General features: G+C 35.6%; 3 protein-coding genes across 5 annotated transcripts; 2 read left to right on the top strand and 1 right to left on the bottom strand.

Moving 5' to 3' along the window:
- The first annotated feature begins 2,581 nt into the window (after window positions 1–2,581).
- Window positions 2,582–7,359, top strand: LOC110718244 (probable mitochondrial adenine nucleotide transporter BTL3). The gene is made up of 4 exons (XM_021897080.1): window positions 2,582–3,303; window positions 4,531–4,834; window positions 5,827–6,294; window positions 6,403–7,359. The coding sequence occupies exons 1-4, from the start codon at window positions 2,870–2,872 to the stop codon at window positions 6,472–6,474; spliced, it is 1,278 nt and encodes a 425-aa protein (XP_021752772.1). The 5' UTR covers window positions 2,582–2,869; the 3' UTR covers window positions 6,475–7,359.
- Window positions 7,360–7,381: 22 nt separating this feature from the next.
- On the bottom strand, window positions 7,382–15,328 carry LOC110718243 (cyclin-dependent kinase C-1-like). The gene is made up of 12 exons (XM_021897079.1): window positions 14,962–15,328; window positions 12,185–12,266; window positions 11,923–12,013; window positions 11,770–11,808; window positions 11,572–11,681; window positions 11,401–11,473; window positions 11,210–11,327; window positions 10,967–11,084; window positions 8,918–9,057; window positions 8,753–8,810; window positions 8,469–8,539; window positions 7,382–8,283 (listed from the first exon to the last, which is right to left on the bottom strand). The coding sequence occupies exons 1-12, from the start codon at window positions 15,075–15,077 to the stop codon at window positions 7,779–7,781; spliced, it is 1,521 nt and encodes a 506-aa protein (XP_021752771.1). The 5' UTR covers window positions 15,078–15,328; the 3' UTR covers window positions 7,382–7,778.
- Window positions 15,329–16,228: 900 nt separating this feature from the next.
- LOC110718290 (calmodulin-binding transcription activator 3-like) lies at window positions 16,229–26,965 on the top strand. Of its 3 annotated transcripts, XM_021897127.1 has the most exons (12): window positions 16,229–16,598; window positions 18,283–18,402; window positions 18,990–19,105; window positions 19,378–19,466; window positions 20,376–20,418; window positions 21,317–21,521; window positions 22,454–22,734; window positions 23,767–24,156; window positions 24,274–24,947; window positions 25,522–26,110; window positions 26,217–26,540; window positions 26,656–26,965. In XM_021897127.1, the coding sequence occupies exons 1-12, from the start codon at window positions 16,559–16,561 to the stop codon at window positions 26,755–26,757; spliced, it is 2,973 nt and encodes a 990-aa protein (XP_021752819.1). In that variant the 5' UTR covers window positions 16,229–16,558; the 3' UTR covers window positions 26,758–26,965. The 3 variants fall into 3 exon arrangements, with proteins under 3 accessions (XP_021752819.1, XP_021752821.1, XP_021752820.1); XM_021897129.1 differs by lacking the exons at window positions 16,229–16,598; window positions 18,283–18,402 and having other exon boundaries at window positions 18,990–19,134; window positions 19,382–19,466; XM_021897128.1 differs by lacking the exons at window positions 16,229–16,598; window positions 18,283–18,402 and having other exon boundaries at window positions 18,990–19,134.
- The last annotated feature ends 234 nt before the right edge of the window (window positions 26,966–27,199 follow it).

The raw sequence follows: 27,199 nt of genomic DNA, 5'->3' as shown, positions 1-27,199 counted from the left end.
CTATAATATGATGAGTGATCAAAATGGATTTTAATACCATATGGAGTACATGTTAAAAGTATATACCTCTTCTATATATCTTTAGTTAGTGTCCTTAGTGATCATACTTTTTCTTTATTTTTATTTTCCTTTAGTGTGTCCATTTTGGTTGGCTAGTGCTTTGGTCCATTTATAAAATGCGGTGACAATGCACTAATGGTGATCGAAATTAATTACTAATAAATAAATAGTATTCCAAATATATTTTTAATACTCGTACACCGTACCCTCCTTCAATTCCTTGCCATACTGTAGATGATCTTTAAAATATTTGTAATAAAACATGTGTTATTCGGATCCATATATTGGTTGGTTGGTGGAAAATGGAGACAGTGAAAGTTCCATCCCATGCTTCAGCTCAGACCTATTTGTGCTATATACTTCTGCCACGAGTTGATGTTGCACGGTGACGTGGTCAACTTATATTACTCTGTATCAACTTTTGTATAGAATATCAAGCAAAGTTTAATCTATTGGTAATGTATGAATGTGTGTTCATAATTTCAAAGTCAATCATGAGATTAAATTTTACTAGGAGCTCATTTGGGGAGATTCTTTCATTCTTTTCCTCACTCTCAATGAGCTGAATTAGTATATGAAAAATATCATTTTGATAGGGTTCTTCTCCTTTAACTTATAAAAAGATAATATTACAATTACAAGAGTTAACAAGGCAACCTCAATCAAAAGACTATACAAGTACTTGTATGAGTTGTATATATCTATTATATGTTCCTTCTTATTCAAACCGCCAATAATACATGAGTCTATTTTATAAGAACTCTCTTTAGCATAGATTGTTATTCGTGCTATACTAACTAAAAGGATAAAATAACAAAGCTAATAAGTATTGAATTTATTCATAGTAGAGATTCCAAATCATCAACTTCTTTTACAACTATAATTTTACAACTATACATAGTTGTTGCTACTACTCATAATTAGTATTAATTAAATATTGATAAATAAACTAATACATCATAAAAATTAAAGCGAAACAACTACGTAGAAGAACCTGAGATATTATAATAATGGAGAAAAATGTGTCTATCAACTTGATAACATGTGCTCATAGTCTCACCTAGATTTTAAAAATCTGGTATAGAAGTACTACTAAACAATGTTTATTGCCTGTTGGATAGACACACACTGAGAGGTGGGAACACTATCTTAATCAGAAAAACCCCTTGCTATTTATTGCTAATTAAAAACTCAGTACACTGATTGTACATTTCTATTTTTTTTGTAAACTTATGGGCCTATGACTCCTGAATTATTACTGATTACATGTTCAAATTTTTCACGGGCTTTGTAAATTGGTAATCTTCTCGACTAGAAAGCCAGCCCAAATAAATAAATTTCATTGGTCTTAAGGCCCACAACCTACAATCCATGGACCATGGGTATAATTTGTTGCGTTACAGGCCCTTACAGCTTCCCCTAGAGTGTCAATTCGATCGTTTAGGTCGAGTTTGGTGATGTCGACTTAGATCAGGTAAGATCCATTTCAGATTTAAGTCAAGCTAAATTGTTGTGTTTATACAAGCTACTTCCTCCGTATTTTTATTACTCGTTCCACTTTCTTTTGCGGTCGTATTTTAATACAAATATTGTATTACTTGTTTCATTTCCTTTTTTTTTATAAACTTTTAACAATATTTTACTACATTCATCCCCACTTCTAGTCCCCTCACATCATATTTTAATATTTTTCATATTCTATCTCCTCTCTCCTTTCCACTTATACTCACTTTTGCTTTTTTAGATTTTTTTTTTCCATCAACCCCACTTGCATCATACTCCCTCTATTTTTTTTATAAGTTAGAGTTGGATTTGCACATTTACCGAGACACAACTTTGACCATTAATATTTTTAATTAGAGATTAGTAAAAATTATGAAAAAAAATAATTTATAAAAGTAGACGCTATGACAAATCCAACAATATATTATATGATCATATCTATACTATTATATTAAAAAGCGTTTATAAGAACGTCTATGTGTCACGTATACTCTCCTCAATACGCCGCGTCACCCACTCATTACGCCATGTGGTTTTCCCTTCCATTTGTTTTTCATTGCAATTTATGCACTTATAATAATAATAAAAAAAAAAGTTTTCCACAAGATTTGAACACCTAACCTCTAATTCTAGAACTATGTGTCATACCACCAAACTATGTGTTTTTTTTATGCAATATTTTGAATACAAAATATTAATATGTAACAAATGACAATATTAACAAAAAAATTAATTACAAGAAAATTGAGTCATAAATTACAACGTACATTAATGATCAATTCCATATAATAACCCGGCGCATCTCCGAATCCAAAAATTAGTTTATATATTATATATTGGTAAAAAAGTTAAGTCAACCTATAAATAGTGGAATTTTCCAACTCTAACTTATAAAAAAAACGGAAGAAGTATTTTATTAAAGAAATTTCTACTATTCCTCTAATAACTTGGCGCATAAAAAATGGGACAAGTAATAAGCTGCAGGAGAGTAAAATCTAAATGGAAGTATATTCAAGCCGATTTCCGATGAATTGGGTTAGTTTTTGTAAGACCCCTATATCCCCCACCACTCGCGTTCTTCGTTTTGCTTTAGCCAGGTGAAAAATCACATCAAACATTTGAAAAATATTCCGTTACATGTCATCATCAAAGTATCAAACATGTAATATGCTCTCAAATTCACACCATTTTATATTGCTTCCCACCTAAGTACCTAACTGCACTGTTGTGTCACTCACTACCCTCTTCTTCCCCAAACTTTTTCACCCAACATTTTCTCTCTCATCTTTCACTAAATTTTTATGCAATGCTTGAATTAGAACTCTATAATGAACTGGATTTCTTCAGAATCACAAATTCAGCCTTTTTCATCAAATCACCCACTTCTTTTCTCTTACACATTTCATCGAACAATTCGTCGACATTCCTTTCAAATTCTCTCTCTTCCTCTTCTTCCGCCTTGCGAATTAACCACCGGCGAAAACATGTAGTGGATTCGGAAATTCGTCGCCGTTTCTCCGATTTCTTGTCTGTCAGCTTATCGGTCAAAGATGCTGATGATGGGTTTTCTGGGGATTCGTCTCAATCATTGGGGCAAAATGGGGATCGTAATTCTGAATTTATTAGGGTTTCTGAATTACTTGAAGAAACCAAGGAGGAGGAAGTAAAGGTGAGAAGTTCTGGTGCATTCAATACCACTAAACATTTGTGGGCTGGTGCTGTTGCTGCCATGGTTTCAAGGTTTATTTCCTTCTCTTCTCTCTTTTTAATTTCTGTAATTTTTTAATGGGTTTTAATTTGCAATCATATTAGTAGTTTAGTACTAATGCACCCGATCCCATCAGAACTCCGCAATTTAGGTGTGTGGTCGAACAAGTCTGTGTATTGCACCTTTTTTCACCAAAATGTAGTTGCATGATCCGGAATGTGTAATTGTATAGTTCTATTATCTATATCTTGAATAAAAATTGAATCTTGCTGTTTCTAAGATATCAAACTTGCAATTAAAGTTAAAATCTAAATATATACGGTTAGTAAAAGCTGATAATATTAATAGATTGATGGAAGTTTTGGAATTATAATCTATTATTATCTGAGACAAAGGGAGTAGCTTTTATGAGATCAATATTGGAATTCCTTGCCATTTAAATATTATACTAGCTTTCTGTTATGGTAATGGTTTTAGTAAGTATTTGGGATTTGGGTTCTAGATGATTCTGGCAAGTCATCTTGCTCTTAGATCAAGTGTAAAGTGATTCTCTGTAAAAAAAAAAAAAAAAAAAAAAAAAAAAAAAAAAAAAAAAAAAAAAAAACCTCTTTTGGGTTATTTTCTGAACGAATGGCAACGCTGCTCTAGTTTTAAATATTTGAGATAGCTTCCGATTTTCAATTGTTTTTGCGGAAGCCATTAAAACAAAAATTGTTGCTGAAGCTCTAGTCTTGCAAAGGGGTATTAGGGTAGTAAGGTTTTGAGGAATAAGAAGTTTGGATAGTAGAGAGATTTTTGTGTTGTGAGCCTTTGAAATTTTGGAAAGTCAATGGAAGATTGCTGATATCATGGAAACTTGCTATTAGAACAATCCAGTAAGGTCATATATTGCCTAACCATAGGAAGCATATCCATTTTATGTTATTAAAGTTTGATGCTTTTAATGTTTATTCTTCATCTACCATCTGAAGGTTGAGTAAGGTTGGTGCCTTTTGTCCCAAAGCAATTTCTCATTATAAACTGGCCATAAAGGAGAAGAATTCCAAAAGGGGAAAATGGGAAGTTTAATTTTAATTTATATGATTAATATTATTTTATTTTATTTTTGGTTCTTTTATACCTGAAATGAATGACTATCAATACATATAAGGAAAAGTCAATGGAGCTATTCAAGTCATCATAGTGTTGTAATCCTTAAGTGACACTTGTTTCGTGAATGGAGTGAGTAAGCTTGTGAATAACCTCTTATTTTGTTTCAGGACCTTTGTTGCCCCTCTCGAGCGACTAAAATTGGAGTATATAGTTCGCCATGAGCAGAAGAATTTGTTTGAGCTCATCCAAACAATAGCAACTACACAAGGAATCAAAGGCTTTTGGAAAGGAAATTTTGTCAATATCCTTCGAACTGCTCCTTTTAAAGCAATTAATTTTTACGCTTATGATAGGTATAGGAATTACCTTTGCAAGTTATCTGGAAATGAGGAGGCTGCAAATTTTGAGAGATTTGTTGCTGGTGCTGCTGCTGGTATCACTGCTACCTTACTCTGCCTACCCATGGACACTGTATGTGGTAAAAACAGAAATTTCACTTGCTTTAACTACTTCATTGTCTGAAAGTTTTCTAGCATTATGTTTCTGGTTTTGCCAAAATGTTGTTATTTGACGAGACCTTCCTTAACTTGTTCTCCTCATTGCTTGAAATTTTACTCTGCTCGAAAGTAAAGAAATGTCTTTTAACCCTTAAATCATTCTGGTTCACAACTTGAATATGTCCGTGTCTGACAAAACTGCATCATCAACCATTGAATGAGGTTCCCTCTGGAAGCAATAAAGTAACATGAAAAAGGAAATCTCGTACAGTAAAGCAGCATTTCATATGATCCTTTTGATTATCAATTAGGACTGTTTGGTATCTGGATTAGAGATTTCCTGTATGATAATAGCTTATAAGTCATTCTTTCCAGGATGAAATGGGCAAGGACAAAATCCTATTATTATGTATTAAGCCCAAACTTATGGGGATTATCAGTGTCACAGATAGTGGAAAATATTACTTTTGTCTTCAGAAACTCTTATGTGCACCTAGGTGACCCAAAGCTAAATTTTGCTCATTTTAAGATTTTCACTTTTGTCTTAGACTGACTCTCTGCAAATTTTGGCAATTCCAGAACCCCCTATGCACCCAAACTGGCCATAAAGGAGAAGAATTGTTTGTAATTAAAAAATAAAGATATATACATTTTTTTTTCCCTCCTTGTTTCTTCAATTTCAAATCTTAGCATTTTCGTTAGTGTAGCTTTCAGTTTCAATGAATCTTGAAACATACTATTCGCTGGCTCTGGATTTTACTCAGCTGGCTTATTAAACCCTGCACTTCAATTACGTTACAGTTCGGATCAAAGTTTATGGGAAAAGTCCTCTGCTATGTGGGGATAAGTCTGTGTTTCAGATCAGGACTGTTCCCTGAAACATAAATCTTCATTAGATCTCCCATCACTTGTAGATTAAACGTTAATCACAAGTCCTTTTTCTTTATAAATTTTTCATTGTTTCAGATCAGGACTGTTATGGTAGCTCCAGGCGGTGAAGCTCTGGGCGGTGTCATTGGTACTTGCCGGCATATGATCCAAACTGAAGGATTCTTTTCTCTGTATAAGGGCTTAGTCCCGTCACTTGTAGCAATGGCTCCTTCTGGTGCAGTATTTTATGGTGTTTATGATATATTGAAAGCATCCTATTTGCATTCACCTGAAGGGAAGAAAAGAATAGAAAACATGAAACAGCAAGTAGGAGACCTTAATGCTCTGGATCAGCTGGAACTGGGTCCTGTTAAAACACTGCTTTATGGGGCAATTGCTGGGGCTTGTTCTGAAGCTGCTACTTATCCGTTTGAGGTTGTTAGAAGACAGCTTCAATTGCAGGTGCGGGAGAAAAAGTTGAATGCTGTGGCAACTTGTGTCAAGATAGTAGAGCAAGGAGGTGTTCCAGCCCTGTATGCTGGATTAATTCCAAGCTTATTACAGGTAACTCATTACTTGAGCTGGAAAGTAGAATGTAAAAAGAAGAATTGTGTTATTATTTGTACTCTACAATCAAGGGAGCTATCTGACTATATGCTGTAACTTTTCCAGGTTTTACCATCTGCTGCCATTAGCTACTTTGTCTACGAGTTTATGAAGGTGGTTCTCAAAGTGGATTCATAGTTCTGCCTTCTTGCAACAATAGAGCAGCAAGTTTTTCTTAGTTGCTTGGAAGTTGCAGTTATTACCTTCGACTCAGCTGATGATTATGGACTTGTAAACATGAAGAAAGCAAGTATATTTTCACCATGCTTGGTCTAAACTACCTTCTCACCGACAGTTCTTTGTCAGAGCTAACGTTGATGATTTGCTGGAGGATATGGATAACATCTTGTCATGATTATCTTCCCTTATTGCTTAGGAGTTCAGAAGTTTGGAATGATTCTAAAGTAGTTGTCCTTATAAGACAATATTGTAGCTGTTGGATATGAACCACATGCCCACATATATTTACATTTTACAAGCCAGATGTGGATGCAGCTCACTGGCGGCAAATGTCAGATGTGTTGGATGCATTGTTGTCTTCAAAGACAACTGATACAGAGCTTCACTGAAGTTTGATGGTGTACTTTGCTCACGGAAAGAAGTATATGTGAGCATTCTACAATTGGGTTATTAATTTGAAGTTTACAGTCGACTCTTCGGCTGACATTAGATGTAGAGCCTTGGTACTAATCTTGTGGGATGTCGTAGCTGGCATTATTTGATATAGCTCTTTTATCAACCCGAAGAAATGTAACTTGTCATCATCTCTTGAGAATTAAGTTTATCCTCGTATCATTGATCGTTCACTCAATTACATAATTTTCAAGTTGTAATACAGACTCTTGTGTCTAGAAATTATTGAAAAAGGTGTGTAAGAAAAATGTAGATAGGGTAAAAGGTGTGTCAAAAAAAGTTGAATAAAGTAAAAGAGATAGAGTAGAAATGTGTAAATCAGGTAATAAAAATTAAAATACATGAATTGAACATTTATATACCCGAAAATGGAAAGTAAGTCAACAATTATATACACATTTACAAAGAAATGTTATCCAAGCCAAATTTGCATTTTTTGTTACCTTGACTATTAAAGAAGTTTGGAGTCTTACTCGCCAAAATACGAGGTATATATCAGTGCAATTACAACATCAACTAACACACCAATTTCTGAAGCTACAATTACAGGAAAGCCTTACAGACAAGATCTAGTTTGAGTAATACTCAACTCATAAAAGAACAGAACAAAAAATGATTGTACTTTGAGACTCCCATCTGTACAAGTGAGAAACCACGCTTTGTGGTCTAGCTCACAAAGTCAAGTTATATAGAAATTTCTACCCTCATTGCTTCACATTATGATATACATCATAGTATCTTATACCAAGCATTATGATATATATCATAGTATCTTATACCAAGCAAAGGTGTAAAACTACATACACCTTTCATTGTTGCCATCCATATTGCTGATTTCGAATATTAGCTATTGGGTTTGGACCTCTATGTGAAAATCCTGGTGGTCCAGCTGCATAACAAGGAGTGGTCGATCGGTTAATCATATTACTTGCAGCATATGGACCAACCCGCCCGTGAGGAGGATATGGCCCTATAGAAGTACCACCAGCTTGAGCCTGGACCCCATGGGTTTGGTTGTATCCAACAGTCAGATTCATACTGGGAGGATACCTATTTGATAATCCAGCATCAACAAGAGGTTCACTATACGGGTTGCTAGGTAAGGTAGGTAAGGGTCGTTGCAACTGGTTCATGGAAAGGTTGCGCTCAGGCCGATGCTCTTGGAGGACCTGCCCACTGTGATGAATAGGAGGAAGACGAGCATGTGGTGGTGGGCAACGCAAATTCTGTCTTTTTGCAGTTTCCTCATTCAACTGCTGCTGTTGCCTCTTCCTCTTTGTTTGGAACTCATGCGATGCTTCATATTTGGGTAAGCTGCACCATCAATAACTATTCACAAAACTCATCACAGCAATAGTTCAATCACCTAATTAGAAGCCAATATAATGTTCTACATGACTTAAAAACTATGACATTCATTTGCAGTATTTTTTTTTTTTTGGATTCATTTGCAGTATACAAATACAGTTATTGAAGATAAGAAAAACAAAGTAAGACACCTCTTTGGGTCGCAAGGTAACGGCTCCATCTGGAAATATTCAGCAGCAAGTGCATCTTTGGCAGATATCCTCTGTAGACAAAAGAAACTTAATCCTCATTACAAAGCTTTAAAAGGAAAGTGGATTAATGGAAAATAGTAAATATCGCCATTCAAAAAACCAGAAAACATCAAGTAGGGCTGCAGATATAGAAGTTCCAAACAAAAAGCTCAGGAGTCTAACCCTCACTGTCATCCCAAAGACAAGACAGCACACAACAAAAAGTTTTTGAAATCTGAATATACCTTAGATGGATCAAGGATCAGCATTTTGTCCAGTAAATCAAGAGCATGTGAGTCGAAACTGTTAAAGAAGGCAAAATAAGTAATAAAGTTTAGGACACTGTAGCAAAATACATAATGGGTTAGTGTAGGTAATGGAACAATAACATCAGATATAGACTAACGTACTGTCTCAAAACCTCTCGTAAACGTCGACGCATGGGCCTTGCAGGCTTAAAGTTATTATACCAACGAATCTTGGAAACACCAGGCCAATTTACTTCATCAGGACTTCCACAAAGTTCAAAAATTTTGTGCAGTTGCTCTGGCTATACAATGGAACACAGGAAATCCATGTAAGAAATGAGATTGATAAAAGTAACATCATGAACTATATGCTAAGATAGATGATGCGCTCCACCTAAAGCATTCTGCACAGGACCAAAATTTCATTAAAGTTCATATTCTTAAAGCAAGGTCTCATTGAAGTAGATCCTATGAATCTATGATGCATAAATTTTGGTCCAAATAGATCCTACAATACATAACTTCTACAATAACATTCAAAAGTGCAATCACAATTATTCACCTCTATTATCCAACTTTTGGAAGGAGTGAATTTCTGGAACAAAGTGAGTCCTACTTTAGTTGTAGACTCATAGTTGATATGTCAATTTTATATGGTGATTTACCCCCGTCCCTTGGTCATATTTAGGAGTATTTTGGCTCAACGGAGCTACTTTTATTACTAATATGCGTTTTCTAGTGTTTTCGTAGCTTTGGTATTATTTTATAGGAAATTGCAGATTTGGAGTGATTTCCTGGACTTATATGAGCCACTACGAGCATTGGATTAGGATCGCATTCATAAGACCACATTCCGAAGCCCAAGACCGCGTTGGAGCAATCAAACCGGTGTTTAAGGGCTCAGTGAAGAAGAAGATACCGAGGCAATGGACCGAGTCTTAAAGACCCAAAGAGGAATTGCGGATTGAGCTAAGAAATAGCCCAATCGAAGAAGTCCATGATGCCCGAGAGCTCACCCGACCGGGGGGTGAGGCAGATAGGAAGGAATAATCCTCCGCCCTCACCGGGCGCGAGAAGAAGTGTCCACCAGCCAAAGGCGGGTCCGGCCGGGCGAGGGTCGTTTAGCGACGTTTAATCTTTGTTTTAGCTTAGGATTTCTAGCTTGAGTATAAGTACGCTTTGTTAAGCGAGATACTTACGTCTTTCATTAGTTAATTTCCAGATTTTTTAGTTTTTTAAGCTTTTGATTAATACTCTTGTTCTCTCAACTCTTTTGGTTTATGCAATTCATTATTTCCGTTTATTTTGGTAACGATTTCTTTCCCTTTCATTTTCAGTAATTTAATTGCTTTGATTAATTATGTTTTGTTTTATTGTCTTGTTTGGTTTAGATTTTAATATGTGTGAGTAGTTGTATTTCTAGGGTTTGTGTGGATCCATAAATAATATGAAGGGGTAATTTATTATTGTTAATTGTCAGTGATTTCCTATTGATTGGTTTAATGCTATGCAAATAGATTTGGTCAGGTTTAATTGTATGACTTACGCAATGTTGATTCGAGATTCGAGAGATGAGAATTGATGTTTAGGCTTAGTTTCAATAGGCAAGTTAATTTATAAATGGTTAAATCAAGATTCGAGAGATGCAATTTATTACCGGTGGATTAATTCTGTGATTGTAATTCGTAGTGAAAGCCCTTTATAATCTGACTAATTGATGCATTGATGATTGATGATTGATTATTGTATTTTACCCTGAAATATTATTTATTGGTGAACCTATACCCTAGGCTTTGATTTATTGATTTATCCTTAGTTTTAATTGCTTTAGTTTATTTATTCTCCTTAGTTTAATTTTCTCAAAACAACTTGGTTACTTGATAGTTTAGATTATACTAATTATTTAGGAATAGAAAGACTTGTTTCCCTATGAATTCGACCCTACTTCCCTATATGCTTTAGCTAGAGGACTTAGGTAATTCTTTTAATTTGGTGATACGACTTTAGCCTGTCAATAGTCTGATACGTGACAACAAAGTTAAGATCACTACTAGTCTTAACCAGCTAAATGAGAGATGATGTATCTTTCCAGCAAACACTCAACAAAGAGGAAAACAAGTGGTCACATTACCAAAAAAGTCTTAACCATTTTCTGGATGTCAAGCTCTAAATACAAGTAATACTGAAAAGAATGTATGCAGCAAGCCTGACCTCATTTCTTCCAGACATGATGGGTTTTCCATGCAAAAGCTCGGCAAAGATACAACCAGCAGACCATATGTCAACAGCTGGACCATAATTTGTGGCTCCAAGCAACAACTCAGGAGGTCTGTTCAAACATATCAACTAGAATCAACTAAATGAGAGGTGATTTGGGAGAAAGGCACAGTACGTGACTAATACATGAGTGTCATCGACAACTAGACCTTCTGTCCTTCAGATGGAAAGAAATACCTATAAGGTAAAGTGACTACACGATTAGTAAAATTTTCTCTGCAAAGATGAGAAGAGCATGAAAGCCCAAAATCAGCAAGCTTCAAGCTTCCATTATTATTTAGTAGAACATTAGCCCCTGCAGGAAAAAAAGAAATTTATCTAATTCAAAGTTTTGGAGAAGGGGATACTCAGACTCATATGATACCTACCTTTAATATCCCGATGCAGCACTTCATTGGCATGGCAGTAATGGAGCCCAGTGAGCAGCTGCTTCATATAACACTGAGATAAACAACATTAGGGGGTAAAAAAACAGTTTTAGTAGGCACAAGAACAATCCAAAGAGTCACATCTTTAAGAAATTATGAATATACACATACCTTAATTTGAGGAACAGTAAATCTCAGGCCAGGACGATCTGAGAGGCCTGTCAAGTCATGGTCCATGTACTCGAACACCAAGTAGACACCACCATTGTACTTGTTATTGTCTGATTAAGAGGGAAATGAAGTTCATAGGCACGACATATTACACATCCTAATGCAATCGCTCAAAAAATAACCAGAGAGATATTTTACCTGAACTCTCCTTAGTTGCAGCTAGTTGGTTATTTCCATCTGAAGAAAATTCAAAATTTTCAAAAGTACGAGTTAAACTACCATAAACAAAATACATCAAATCATTAGATACTGTTTAACTAGGTAAATTATGTTAAGCCAAAGATAATATACCTTGAGAAATCACCACCTCCTTTAATTTTACAATGTTTTCATGATGCAACCTAGTCAAAACTTTGATCTCCCTAATAGCACTAATAGGAAACTGCATTAAAAATAACATTGGAATTAGAAACAAAAAATGACTCGTACATGCCCAAAATTAGTCTTTCTGAAAACAAGTGTTAGTAAATATAGATCATCCTCCCTACATTTTAACTTACAAAACAGTGAAAGTGCTCATTACAGGAAATAGTATAAATAGATGAGAATATACCCCCTCCTTTTCATTTTCTGTTTTTATTCTCTTCAAAGCAACAATTTCCCCAGTCATGACTTCTTTGCCCATGTATACCTGTCTGCCAATCAAATCAAATGCAAATAAGATAGCTCCTCTCTATTCCACATTGTTGTCTTTACAACTCCAAGTAATTGACAGGTTAGCTGAAAATGCAGTATTACAGTACCAAAGGTCAATCATAGCCTTCTGCAGTTGAGAACAGGCCAGTTACTTGCAAGTTGCAAATTCTCAACATATGAAAAGCTTATTCCTGCCACTTGGAAGCGGAGGCTTTGCAATGCTCATGAAATACAAGAGACGTTATGGACACTCAAACACTACCTACACCTCTTGGCCAATTCAAACTAAAATATTTTGTATCAAGAAATGATGGAGGTGAGAAACAAATAATACACTAAAAGAAACAAGGATAAGAAGATCTAACAACCACTAAACTTTAAGCTCTGGGATTTGGAAATTAATAATGCCTGAGCACATATTTCAAGTATCTTTAGTCTCAAAGGAGTGTTTAATCTGGAAAGTAATCTCCTTGATCCCAGAAAAGAAAGCGATCATTTTGTTGATAAGGAAGTTAAAATAAAAGAGAGGATCTTAATACTTTTGCTTATGGATATGTCAACAGCTTGAGCAAGAATAAGATATAATGTTTGGACTAAAATTCACCACAAAATCTTAGTTATACTTGTTACTCTATTTGGATTCGAAAAGATAGGATTGTAAATGAGATATTAAAGATAATCACTCTTTTCACCCCTTGATGATCTAATTCCTTCATACTCATCTCTCCTTGTCAGTGATGAGAAATCAGAATTCTTAGAGCTAAAAGACTTCCATAATTTGAAGAATGCAGATTTCTACTTCCTCTGTTTTTTTTTTTTTATATTGCACCATTTTCCTTTTTGGGAAGTTGCATATTAATTGCACCATTTCATTATGTGGTATGTATTTTTTTCACTTTTTAGTTGTGTTCACACGCAAAATTCCCTACTTACCCTTGGTCACATGTTATAACAACCTTTATTACCCCCGTCTCCACCTTTTCTATCTCTCATTTGTTTTTTTCACATGGGCACTTTTGACATACTCCATCTTTTACACTTTTTCTTAAATCCCGTGCCCAACCCAAATGGTGCAACTTAAAAAAAAAAAAAAAAAACGGAGGAAGTATATTATAATTCCCTGCTCCTTACTTTTCAGATTGTCATATCTATAGAGCTTAAAGCACGCTAACAAAAGTAACAAGTCTGTAAAGAAAAAAGAAATCATACAAAGAAAACAGACTCGAAGCCTCGAGACAAGCCAATAAAAGGGATGCTGTGGGTGTTTGCATGCATTTTCTCTTCACTCCGATTACATTGTTAATGATACTTCAAATCACCCTTCCATTGAAAGCTAAAAAAAATATACATTGCTCCTCTCATTCATTGGCATGCAAGAACAAACTTAGAATAAAGAAACCTGTCTAAACTGGACACTTGGACAGATGGAGGCCTATTGAGAATCTCAGTGTTAAATGACATGTTGGAACCTGGAAGACAATGGCCATGCTAGTAGGGGTATAGGGCCTTCAGAACACTCTAAAAATAACATTATCCTTCTATGCACCTGTTCTGATTCACCTTCTGCTGGCCCACTGTAACTACAGGTGAGCACTAAAAAATGCTGCATTAGTCTTGAAGTTTATTTCAAACCCTTTTGCCATAACACACTTGTCGTCATTGTTCCTGTTTTTTATGTTATAGCTAGTGTTGTTACACTTCAACCTACAAGTCGATCACCATTACAGTATCCATTTTCCATCATGATATAAAACAGAAGACTATTTTTAATCAACCATTACATTAATGTTCCATAGCCAGTTAAATAGAATACAAGCTAATCAGTGCTTAAATTGTCCACTTTAGCAGTGATCTGCACTATCCCAGTCTCACTTGAGTAATCCTTCAGTCAATGTTTTTACCAACAGAATCTCAGGATCTTAATTACACCACAATCTGATACATATACCATTATACCCAACCTGAATTCTATTCCCTTAAATTTCTTCCCTTTCTTTCCAAGGTCGATTTTATCACTTTATAGGGTTTTTTTTTTTACTTCGACACAAACATGCATCAGACTAGATTACGCAAGGACAAATCAGCCAAAAAAAAAAAAAGATCTAACTTCAACAACATTATCTTATATATATACCAAATTTGACAATGCACAACATGAAAGTTTACCATTCAGGCATTCACACCCTTTTCTCATATTATTTTTGGCTCAATTGTTTAAAATTAACAGCAAAATCAAAACTTAAAAGAATGACAACTTCATCACCTCCCCCCCCCACCCAAACACACACACACACACACAAACCCAATAGCCAGCCAAGCAAAACTTGAAAAAATGACAATGAAGTGAGTTTCTTAACTCTCTTCCTCATTACTATACTGATTTTTTTATCTTTAAGAAATGAATTCTTGTTCTCACTTATAATTCTTTCAATAACTTATTCACCAAGACATTCAAACACCCAAATTCATATCACAAGACCTCAAATGATGCAGAATTGCAGAAACAAAACTAAACAATCTTTATAAAACAAATCATCAAAAACCCAATTCCACAAAAGATCTAAAATTTGATTCAAGAACATACCCAGAACCCCAAATCAATCAAAATTCATATAAAACATAAAATCAAAGAGGATATCCAGTAAATAAACAATGAAAATGGAGACAAAACAAAGAAGAGGAAATTGAAGTTACCCATAAGTTCCTTCACCAATTTGCTCCAACTTTTGGAAGCGATCAAGAGTGCGAGAAGATCCCCGCAATGGCGGAAGTTCATCGAGATTTAACTGTCCAAGTTGTGCAACAGTCATCTCTCAATTGTATTGTTTGCTCTAATTTCTCAGGTTTTTCAGAATTTTTTCACTACTTTGTCTACACTATATTTCTTTAACCCGTAACTCCTGCTGTTATAAAATAGGGATGTCTACGCTTTATGTTAGGGGGGAAAAGAAAAAGGTAAAAGAAAGGGGTCATCTTGAAACCCACGAATATTTCTTGACTAACTTTGCGGTTGAATGGATCGATCATACGATCCAATCTCATGAATCTTTTTTTTTTTCGGTGACACGCATTAATGGCATTGTAAGCTTAATTCATCTACTCCGTATCTTAATTATTAAGTACTTTATACTCGGTTAATATAGGCCTTTGCGAAAGAAGAACACGCAAAAATCGAGTAATGGTCTAATAAGAATTGCACATGTGAAAAGTTCTAAACTGATAGGACACATTTTCTTTGTCTTAAAAGAAAATAATTACTTGTAGTATTTGAATTATGTATCATGGTTAGATGTAATTGAAGGAGAAACGGACCAAATAAGTAAAGTATCTACATAAATTATCTAAGGACTTAAACTCAACCTTGTTATTAGATTAGAACTAGTATAACTACAAATTTAACTAATTTTCACTCCTTTGATATCTTTTTACTAGTCTACCAAATTGAATATTAGATTCCTTATATGAATATTTTTAGAATGTATCAACTTGTCAAAATTGTTAATAATATGAAATTAAAGTCATCAATGGTCGAGTAGTATTTGCTTTTCAATCACTTAAATTTAGAACTTGATTCAATTTAGGCCTTTTCTAAATTCTGATTAGGTTCAATTACATCATTACATGACTTGCTATTGACAATTTTGGCACTATCATATACTTTCATCTTTCATGCACCGCGCAACACTCTCCCCAAACTCGTCTAAAAAACAAGTTTTCTCTCATCACAAGTTATAAGTCTTGTCGATCATCACCTTAACAACAACTTCCTATTAACATAAAACTATAATTATGAATTAGCATAAAATCATCACATCGAAGGTACATCAAACCGTTCCGGATAACGTCTAAATTACGAGAAAATATCCAAGCCGCTAACTCGGTACTCAAAACGCAGCTCCGCGGTCTTTCATTTCTTTTTCCTAGAGGTGATCATTGGGCGAGCCGGGTTGAAGCTAAAAAAGTATGCCCAATTCTCGGGCCGGGCCAAGATTCGTGCCAAATTTTTTGTGCCCAAACCCGCCCAAAATGGTCGAACCGGGCAAAAAAAAATTAACTAAATATGCATAAAAACGCATTCCCAAACCCGCTGAAAAAAAATTTCGGGCCGGGCGAACTTTGATGACCTCTCCTTTTTCCCCTAAAAAAAAATCTTCTTTCTTTGCCTTCTTCCGCGGTGGTCACTGCATCATTTTGTTTGAATTCCATCATCTTCTCACTTCTTCCCCAAATCAAACGCCTTAAAATTTCAAAACTCTTTCTTCATTTTCGCTGATTATTACTAGGGTTTCTTATGGCTCAGACGAATCATCTGGAATTCGGCAATCAATTAGGTGAGATATCTTTCATCTCTTTTTCTCTCTTTAGCTTTTCACCCGAATCAATTAATGTAATTGTGGTTTTATTTTAATTGCAATTTTGCATTGTATAATGACGTAGAATTGTATTATATATGTCGTTTTCTGTAAATTTCTAGGAGTGATTTCTTAATTAGTTGATTGCTTGTATGATGCATGACTTTCTTAAGAGATGCAATATTTTCATTTGATTTTATTAAAAAGGGTTGCATGTGTAAATTGGCAATGAGTATTAATTTTGGAATCGATGACAAATCATGCATTGATCAATTTTTGATTGAAGTGATCAATATTTCCACTCTTATATTATTAGTATAAGATTGTTTATATCATTATCCTGTTATTATTAGTTATCTTGCTTAATGGTTACCTTTTTTTTGCATTAATAGATAGTTTATTCTTTGCTATCTTGTATTCAAGAGAAACAATCAAGATTGATAACGAGGCCGGAGTTGTTGTGTCTTTGATTTTGAGTGAATTTCAGAATTCATTCTTAAAATCTCAAGGAAATTTTTTGAGATTCTTATTGCAAACACTATGGGAAAATGGGTAATTATATTTAATTTCATAGATATGACTTCGAATTATGAAACAAAACACCAATCTATCGACAAGTCCAAGTGACCAAGTCTAACTTCAATAATTTAGCACCAAGCAAGAGCTTAGTTGAAGTAAAAAACTAAGGATCAATAATGACAATAACAAACCAAAGAAGGTTTCATAAAGATTTTTTATTTTATTTTTTATTTATTTATTTTTTTAAAAAAAAAATTTGGTTAATTTGTCACTAGTTATCGTAGAAGCAACTCGTATACTTGCAACTTCTTTTGTAGTGGAAGACATTTAAGGTATAGGAGAGAGATTGCTTAAAAAGGATACTCATAGGAGGTTATACCGTTATAGTATCCTCTCAAGAACCGAAAGCAGTGGGTGTAGCATAATTCATGAGCATATATTACAGAACTTGTATCCAAAAATAAATGTCATTTTTGTAAAAGGGCTAATATCTAGATTGCTCAGTTTTTAGTTGTTGAAGAGAAGGTGATGTTCGCATCATGAAATGTGGTGAAAAGTGTGCTTAGCAAAGGGAAAGCCCCTTTTGACTTTAAAGGGGGCTTTCTGTAACAACTAGATGTTACAGAATTTGCATAGGTGGCTTCCTTTTTTTCAACAGGAAAAGTGTTGTTCCTTGAGTTTTGTAAGAAACAAAGAAAGATAATTGCAGTATTTTTCGTCTTTATTTTTTTGAAGAAGAAAAGGATTAAAGTGTGACATATTAAATTTCTTTAGTTCAATTTTCTGTTGCCCATCTCTTCCGCCCATTGTTCCTTTGTATGCAGTGAATTTGTGGGTGTGGGTGCTTGCATGTTCATTCTCTTGCTAAAGGTGATTTCTTTAGTTTAATTTGCTGTTGGCCTGTTGCCTACCCCTTCTGGCCATTGTTTCTTTGTATGCAGTGAATTTGTGGGTGTGTACAGGCCCATGGTTCTGGCATGTGAACTCTTGAACCAACTCCTTTGCTTTTATCTTAGCCATTGTTTTGAATATTTTAGCGCTGACATTGTGTTGAAGTGTGTAGATTCTCCAATTCCTCTTATTCTCATGGTCTGATTGATCGTACCTGGTCTGTATGTTAACTTGTACTTTTTGTGGAATGCAGACATTGAACAAATTCTCTTTGATGCTCAACATCGGTGGCTGCGGACACCGGAAATTTGCGAGATTCTTCAGAATTATAAGAGATTTAATATTGCACCAGAACCTCCCAATTTGCCTCCAAGTATGACTGTTTGCTCTCATGTCCTTGTCTTATTTTTATTTGTGGTTCAGTATCTAATGAAACTTTTACATGTCATGGTAGAAGTCTATTGTTTCTGTAGCTTGCACTATCCATGATCAGAGTAAATTAAAACATCTGAGGTTTGAATTTTATGCTGTTATGTGCCCAACTGCCCCTGTATATTATGTACTTATGTTTGATTTCAAAACTTCTGTTTGTGCTGATTAAACTACAATTTTTTTTTTCTCCCTTTACCAGCTAATGTCCTAGCACTTTAATTTGCAATCAATTCTACATTAATGTGTTTCATGTGTCTGTATATTTTCATCTTTGTCATGACTACACTTCTTTGAATCTCTCTATCAAGGATATATCTGATTCTGCTGTTATAGTTTTTTTCTTCTCTTCTCTTTGTGCATTCTTAATCCACTCATTGCTTATTGATTTTAGTTGTATAATTTTGTTATTATCGTATTATCATCTAATATACTTTTCTTAGATTGAATTGCTTTTCAACTGGTGCATCAATTTTGAATTTTTATTTAGGAATGTCATTGACTCATTGCTGATACGCAATTTCTTTACAGGTGGTGCACTCTTTTTGTTTGACAAAAAAGTGCTAAGATACTTTAGGAAAGATGGTCATAGTTGGAGAAAGAAAAAAGACGGAAAGACGGTTAAAGAGGCTCACGAGAGGCTGAAGGCAAGAGGCAGATGACTAGTTACTTTTAGGTCATTCGACTCTGTGTGTTAACTTATTATGTTTCATTTTGATATTATTTTCTAAGTATGAATTTGGAGGTTGGGGGGCTAGGTTGTAGGAGCACTTTTTATTTGGCAAATTTTATGGAGTAATGGACAAACTTGTCTTCTTGATATGCTGTCATCTTATCTGCCAGAAATTCCTTAAAATTCCTTTTTTTTTTTTTTCATGTTAAATCCCGCTCTGTGGTCATTATTAATGTTGATGTGTAGGCAGGGAGTATCGATGTGTTGCACTGCTACTATGCCCATGGAGAAGACAATGAAAATTTTCAGAGAAGAAGCTATTGGATGTTAAAAGAGTGAGTATAACAAGCTCTTGAATTATTGAATTGCTAGTCATATTTGATTTCTGGCTTGCACATATGGCCATCTGGGCATCCTCGCTTTGATTTTTGTACTACCTTAATGTCCTTAACACATTTACACACTCAATAATATACATGCAAATACATAAAGGAGAAAAGTAGGAGGGTTTGGTTTTTTTGTTTTCCTCCTTCCTATTCATCTATGTTCTTCAGGCTCTTTACATGCCATCGGGTTATGTTGGCCCTGATGAAGCATTTATTTTGCCTGTCAGCTTTTACATTTGCTAATATGTGCAGAATGCATTTTGTCTATCACAAATGGTAGTCATGCTTTAAACTCTCATTTTCCTCACTCTAAGAGCTGGTTTGGCTCAAATTCTAAAGAAGAAATTAAATGGTTTTAAGGTAGAAGAATGATTCTGAAACATTGCAATTATTAACCCTAAAAACTCTTTTCATCCCTTGCTTCTTCTCCTTTCTTCCCATCATCTTCTTCTTCCCATTGTCTTCACACTCTCTTCTCTCCTTCCCTTTCATTGTTTATCTCCTTGCACCCACGTTGTTCAGCCATAATGTTGGAAGTTTTTCAGACAAGGGAATGGTGGTAGTTGTTCAGCCATAATGTGGTGGTAGTGGTGGGGTTGTGGCAGTGCTAGCAGGTTAGTCTTTTTTGAGAGTGGATGATTACAATTTGCAATATTATTACCTGATGGAAATCGAAACAGTAGGACTCCTGAGTTCCAGCTTGTTGACTAGGCAACGAGATTCTCATGCTGAGTCATTCGTAGACTTAAAATTATGTCAGGGATTCGCGGTCTCTTTGTCTTTAATGTGTGCTGCATTTAATACATTGGGTGCCGTGTTTGATGCATCTCAGTTTTCTTAACCTTCTTTTTTCTGCAGTGAGCTCTCGCACATTGTACTTGTTCACTATAGGGATGTGAAGGTTAGCCCCCAAACTTTGTTGTTATATTCGCAAGTCACTACAATAATGCTTGCATGATGCCACCATGTCAGATGTTAAATACAAGTTGAATAGATATGGATTGCACTTTTGTAAATACTCTCTATTCGAAGATACCAAAAAACACCATAATTCTTACAAAAATGAAAATCAAATAAAAGGGCTAATAAATGTGTGCAGTCACCGAGAATTTTCCTATTTCACTTAACTTTTGTATTAATGCTCCATGTAAATCTTAAATCTGGGTATCATGTTTGAAAAAGGTGTAATTTAGTGGTAGGGCTATTTGAGAGAGGTAATAGTTTCATACTTGCAACAAGTCAACAACTCTTTATTTAATTTAGAGTTTTTAAATGATAATCTGATCTTTTGTTATGTAAATAAGAGTTTCTAGTATAAATGTGTTTTGCAATGAATGTGTTATTCCTTTAAAGTTGTATTACTTGGTAGTAAAACTTTTAACATATGCAAGTTTTTGGCGTTACCATATATATTTGTTGAAGAGGGTAATTGGCTCTATATGAATGTGCATTTGGGGTTCTCTGTTCTCTATTTAAAGGAAAAATCAAAGGAAAAGCTGACATGAGAGGTTCAGTGTTTTCGCCTCTTGTTCAGTAAACCATATGCTTTTCCCAAATTTAAAAAGTTATCTTGCAAAAGGACTGCTAGATCCAGATCCACTGCATCTCGGGTGGTAGATAGATAATACGAGATTTAGTGTTTTCGCATCTTGTTCAGTAGCTGCTCTTTACTCTCTTCAAAACTCCTGTTTCTGGGTTCTGTTGTGGGAAGGAGAAGATTATTAATTAAGTCTTTTACAATCCATTGCTGACATCTGCAGTAAACCATAAGCATTTCTGTGTTGTCTGTCATTTATTAGGGCTACAGGACAACCTTTAACCGCTTTAAAGAGACTGAAAAGGATATTGCAAATACCCAAATTAAACAAATTGTATGCAATTCTGAGGCAGAAAGTACCTTAAATTCAGGCCTGCAGCAAAATTGTTGTCCAATGCTTTCTCAAAACACTGATAGCAGAACCCCAAACAGTGCTCAGGCATCAGATTATGAAGATGCTGAGTCAGGTATGCTTTCTGTCCATTACATGTTCTTTAAATCTTACACTCTGCCTAAAAAGCTTATATGAAAAATCAACTTCTGTAACATTGTCACTTACTGCTTAAATCACACTTCTTTTTTGTATTCCTCTGGTGGTGAGTATCAATCAATCAATCAAAGCCTTAATCCCATAAGCAGGGTCGGCTACATGAACCAAAAGTGATTATTCCGTGTAGTCATCGACAAAAATCTTCCTCCTCCATCCCTTACGATCCAATGCCTCATCCTCATGCAAATCCATAAACTTCATATCCTTCCTAATTCCTTCCAACCAAGTCATTTTCAGTCTCCTTCTCCCTCGTTTAACCCCTCCATGGTCCCACTCTTCCACTCTTTGTACCGGTGCACCCTCGGGTCTCTGTCTTACATGCCCAAACCAACGCAGTCGATTTTCCCTTAGTTTATCAGCAATGCCTGCCACACTCACTTTCTTGCGAATAACCTCATTTCTGATTCTATCTCTTAGAGTGTTCCCGCACATCCACCTTAGCATGTGCATTTCCGTGACCTCCATCTTTTTAATGTGCTTCTTCTTAGAAGCCCAACATTCTGGACCATAGAGCAACATTGGTCTAATGGCAGTCCTGTAGAATTTACCCTTTAACTCTGGGGGTGAGTATGTATAATAAAAAAATGTCCATTGACCTAATTTTGATATAAACTGACCAGTTTTGCAACACTTACTAGCAATTTCAAGATATCTCTCTTTGTTGGAGTCGCTGTCATTTAGTTTGATAAAAGAGACCCTGCTTGTTCATTTTCTTTCTGGAACTGCCTTGTTTGTGGTTTCTTATTGCTCAAATAGTTTCTCATTTTCTTTTGTCTGTATTTAACAAATTATAGCCAAGCCATTAAGGATATACATCATCTGAGCTGTGGCATTTGCACTGATTAACAGGGAATCAAGCAAAGTCAACCACTGTTTCTTCTCTGGAGATTGATGTAGATAGACCAGTACAAAAGCATCAGAATGAGCTATGGGGATGGGAGGATGTTTTGGAAAATCACAATGTCAGAGTGCAATTTGCATCATTAGAATCCTCCATCTTAAATGTACAATCAGATTCTGTGCACACCAACTCTAAACAAGAAAATGTGATCACAAAACTTTTCTTGACAGATCCCTGTTGTAACACCCAGGCATCAAGGGATCTTGCTCAAGGCCCAGAAGAGTGGCAGGTGATACTTCTATATGGTTATGTTATGGTTTCTTCTTGCCTCAGTTTGGCTGTCCTTTAATTAATTAGCAGCAAATGTCTGTAGTGGTCCTTTTTTTGTAAAATTTATGGCCTTTCAAAATTTAGCGCAACAACTTTACTAGCTAATCTGTTACTGCAACCTTTTATTTTGTTACCTATACTTTTTTAAATGTATTGTATTGTTACCTTCCTGAGAGTTCTGACCATTTGACTCCCATACCTCTTCTTTAGCTTTATCATTATTATTTATCCCTTTCCTTTGGGTTTCCTCATGCTGTGCTGGGAATGGGGTGAGTTTGTTGGTTTTATGTTAAACTTTGTAACCAAATAAATTACAATTAGGTGGCCAAGTGGACAGCCATGCATATGGGCGATATGTCTAAATGAGTATAAGATGATTAACAGCAAACATTATAAATGAAAAAATTCAGGGATCTCAAGCATTCCCTCAAGTGAGATAAAATCCTTTATTTATAATCAAATAGCTACCTTTAATGTTGACAGAAACCTCCTTGTAAGTATTTGCATTTTAAGAAACCACCTTGTATAAGTTAGAATAATTTTCTTTACTTTATATATCTAAGGATATGAAGGGTGGTTTATTAAGAATCTCCCTATATCAAGGTGTTTTTGTAATAAAATAAATAATTTATGTTTCCATCTCTGTATTACACAGTAGTGTATCCAAGCCCTCCCCAAATCTCACTGGCTATTTTTCTTGCGATTATCAAATAGGATGGAGAAGCTTCCACCATTAGCTGGTGCCTTCTCTATAGTTTATTATTCTCTTTAGGTCCAATTTAAAAGTAAGCAAAAAGTTTTATTATGGCATGACGTCCCCCCATTTTCTCTCCTGCAGTGTTGTTATAATTAAGGTATTTTATATGTTTTCAGTGCTTTTGGGTAGCTATCAAAGATGCAATGCACCTGTACTCAGCTTATGCACTGAAACACAATTATGCCGAAGCTACATGACTACCTTGTAATTGATACCATGTGTATGGATGAACAGGCTATGCATGCCATGGATTATCAAACTGAGCCTTCTGTTGCAGCATGCAAAGAAGATCAAGTAGATGTAGAGAGCAATCTGACTGGTGTGAAAAATTCTAGCCACTTTTCTGCTGCAAGAACTTTATTAGATAGACCTGTTAAAGATGAAACTCTAAAGAAGAGTGACAGCTTCAGCCAGTGGATGTGCAAAGAACTTGAAGATGTGGAACCAGTCAAACCATCATCTGGTGCATACTGGGATGCTGATGACAAGAGAAGTGATTGTCTGAATCTCCCACCTCAAGCTGAGTTCGACTCTTACACTGTTGGTCCCTCACTTTCACAGGACCAGCATTTTAGGATTATTGATTTTGCACCAAATTGGGGATATGCTGGCTCTGAAACTAAGGTATAGTAGCTTGAAACCTTTTATATATGCCATGATATTCGTAAGACACTTTGGTTTGTATCAGTTGATTGTTAATATCTTTCTGAAAAATTCAATAATAATTTTCATCTTGTATAGGTTTTAATTACTGGGAAATTTATGAAGACTCGACCAGATGCAGAAAATTGTCAGTGGTCATGTATGTTTGGTGAAGTGGAAGTACCAGCTGAGGTTATAGCTGATGGTGCCCTACGTTGCCATGCACCCCCTCATTGTGTGGGTAGAGTTCCATTTTATGTAACATGCTCTAATAGATTAGCATGTAGTGAAGTGAGAGAGTTTGAATACCAGGATAAGATTGTGCATGGTCTTGATGCAACCTTTTTTATTCAAATAAAATTTTGCAAATTACTCTCATTGGGTTCCAGCTATCGCCAGAATATTGTGCCTTGCAATGGGGATGGAAACTCAGATTTGGATCATGAAATCACGTCATTGCTGAAGGGAAATGACAATGAATGGTTCCATATACTGGAACTTTCTTCCAAGGAGGAGTTTTCTCTGGGTGAAGTGAAGGATAGGCTTGCTGAAAAGCTTATAAAAGAGAGGTTGTGTGAGTGGCTTCTATGTAAGAGAACTGAAGGTGGAAAAGGTCCCCGTGTTTTGGATGAGAATGGCCAGGGTGTGCTACATTTTGCAGCTGCTCTTGGATATGACTGGGCCATCTCCCTAACTGTAGCTGCTGGTGTAAGTATCAACTTCCGTGATGTGCGTGGGTGGACTGCTCTGCATTGGGCAGCATATTATGGCAGGTAACAGTGATTACATCTTTCTTCTTTATATTTTGAGTGTATGTTTTATAATCTCTGTAGTAAGCATTGTATTATTCTTTCTTTTGTTATCTTCTTTAGGATTATAGTTCTATATCATTAGTGATGGCTTTAACTTGGGATTGAGAAAATTCTTCAATTGTCAGGTATGATAGCCAAACTAGTTGAATTCGCAGGGTTTAGAAGGAAATTGGGTCCTTGTATTTTTAAAATTGAGATTAGTAGTCCTTCTCAATAACTGTGGTAGCGAAGAGTTTCCTTTTTTTTTTTTCTTTTTTTTTAGCAAGGTTGCTTGCTTACAATATCTCACCACCATTCCTACCCCCCTACCAAAGAATAGGAAACAAAATAATCTCAATCAAGATCCACAAACATAGAAGATTGCACTTTATTAATACTATTATGTGATTCTCTTACAGCTGTCATCCCTCTCCCCACCCCTTCCCCTCCTCCCCTTTGAATTTTGAAAGCTTATGTGATCACTCTGTATTGGCTTGCTAATGGAGAATAATTTTATCTCTTTCACTGTTCATTTTTATTTGAATTTTGGGTCAAGGGAGCGTACAGTTGTTTATCTCATCTCTCTGGGTGCATCCGCTGGGGCGTTAACGGATCCTTCCCCAACATATCCAATGGGCAGAACACCTGCTGACTTGGCCTCGGAAAATGGTCATAAAGGGATTTCTGGATTTCTGGCAGAATCAGCCTTGAGTGCCCATCTTGAATGTCTGACATTGAAGGATAAATTCAAACAGGACAGTACAGTAGTAGAGGTACTTGGAATGACCTCTGTATTAACTGCGACGGAACGGACTGCTACCCCGATCAGCAAGGGAGTCAATCTTGATGGACTTTCATTGAAGGACACTTTAGCAGCTGTTTGCAATGCCTCCCAAGCTGCTGCGCGAATTCATCAAGTCTTTAGATCACATTCTTTCAAGAGGAATCAGAGGAAGGAGTTTGGTAATGATAAAAAGGAAACCCCAGATGAATATGCTCTCTCAGTAATTACCTTAAACTCCCCCAAGCGTGGTCAACATGATGAGCCGGTGCATGCTGCTGCTATCAGAATACAGAATAAGTTCCGCAGTTGGAAAGGCAGAAGAGAGTTCATTACACTCAGGCAAAAGATTGTTAAAATCCAGGTGAGTGTTGTCTTTATTAATACTTGGCTTTGTAGTGTTCTGCCTAAAGTTCTCCTCAATAATTTATGCCAGTCCTGAATTAATTTTTATATTTCTATGGAAACAGGCCCATGTTAGAGGACACCAGGTAAGAAAACACTACAAAGCATTTGTATGGTCGGTTGGTATTGTGGAAAAGGTAATCCTTCGTTGGAGAAGAAAAAAAAGTGGGTTACGAGGGTTTAAATCTGAGTCATTGCCTGTGACGAAGCAACAGTCTGAGGGCAAATCTTCCGAGGATGACTACGATTTCCTCAAGGAAGGTAGGAAACAAGCTGAGGAAAGACTGCAGAAAGCTTTATCCAGGGTAAAGTCAATGGTTCGTTATCCAGAGGCAAGGGACCAATACCGCAGGCTGCTTACCACTGTCACAGAGATCAAAGAGATGAAGGTACGTAGGCACGTAGCTAGAGCATGCAAGTGTATAACCCGCCATCACTCAAGTTTTTGTGCTAAAAAAATACAGTTGGAAATTTATTTGGTATTTTTTTTCATTTTTTTTGCAGGATGGATATAGTAATGCTATTGATGGGGCATATGCTGCAACCTCAATGGGTGATGACCTGGTTGATCTTGATAGATTGCTGAATGATGGCACCACACCTTAGGAAATAGCAAGAGACATATCTAACTTAGTCGACTAAGTTGCCCCAATAATTGTATATCTGTTCACTATTAGAGTAGGATTATGTATATTGTTTAAGTACATATTAGTAAGATGTTTCCAACAATTTTTTACTTTAATTTTTTTTCAAGTTTGACCTTCAAAAGAGAAATGATACAATTATTTAGTAACAGAACGTTCCAAAGTAGGCATACCGTGTGGCACCATTTTACTTGGATTGAGAGGGTTTATTACATTACTTAATTATTTATTGCAAGATTTGCAACACCACAAAGTATCGTTTGAGCAACACACTTAATACGAAGTACTATATGAATATTGACTAATTATTATTTTTTGCATCCTTTACCCTATAAAGTTTAAGAACACCATTGAGATTAAGGGTAATGATTTTTTTGTTCCGAGGCTATAGTTACTAATGTCTA

The sequence above is a fragment of the Chenopodium quinoa genome, unplaced genomic scaffold, assembly GCF_001683475.1.
Source record: "Chenopodium quinoa cultivar QQ74 unplaced genomic scaffold, ASM168347v1, whole genome shotgun sequence".
NCBI classification, from domain to species: domain Eukaryota; kingdom Viridiplantae; phylum Streptophyta; class Magnoliopsida; order Caryophyllales; family Amaranthaceae; genus Chenopodium; species Chenopodium quinoa.
This window is presented reverse-complemented; position numbering and strand designations above follow the sequence as displayed.

Excerpts from the sequence above, each read along its gene's own strand:
- LOC110718244 (XM_021897080.1), top strand. The coding sequence starts at position 2,870 with ATGCTTGAATTAGAACTCTATAATGAACTGGATTTCTTCAGAATCACA. Across the intron at positions 4,835-5,826 it reads TCTGCCTACCCATGGACACT|ATCAGGACTGTTATGGTAGC; the intron begins GTATGTGGTAAA and ends TCATTGTTTCAG. Across the intron at positions 6,295-6,402 it reads TAATTCCAAGCTTATTACAG|GTTTTACCATCTGCTGCCAT; the intron begins GTAACTCATTAC and ends TAACTTTTCCAG.
- LOC110718243 (XM_021897079.1), bottom strand. The coding sequence starts at position 15,077 with ATGACTGTTGCACAACTTGGACAGTTAAATCTCGATGAACTTCCGCCA. Across the intron at positions 9,058-10,966 it reads TCATGTCTGGAAGAAATGAG|CCAGAGCAACTGCACAAAAT; the intron begins GTCAGGCTTGCT and ends TCCATTGTATAG. Across the intron at positions 8,540-8,752 it reads TGATCCTTGATCCATCTAAG|AGGATATCTGCCAAAGATGC; the intron begins GTATATTCAGAT and ends TTTTGTCTACAG.
- LOC110718290 (XM_021897127.1), top strand. The coding sequence starts at position 16,559 with ATGGCTCAGACGAATCATCTGGAATTCGGCAATCAATTAG. Across the intron at positions 19,106-19,377 it reads AGGCTCACGAGAGGCTGAAG|GCAGGGAGTATCGATGTGTT; the intron begins GCAAGAGGCAGA and ends GTTGATGTGTAG. Across the intron at positions 26,541-26,655 it reads CAGAGATCAAAGAGATGAAG|GATGGATATAGTAATGCTAT; the intron begins GTACGTAGGCAC and ends TTTTTTTTGCAG.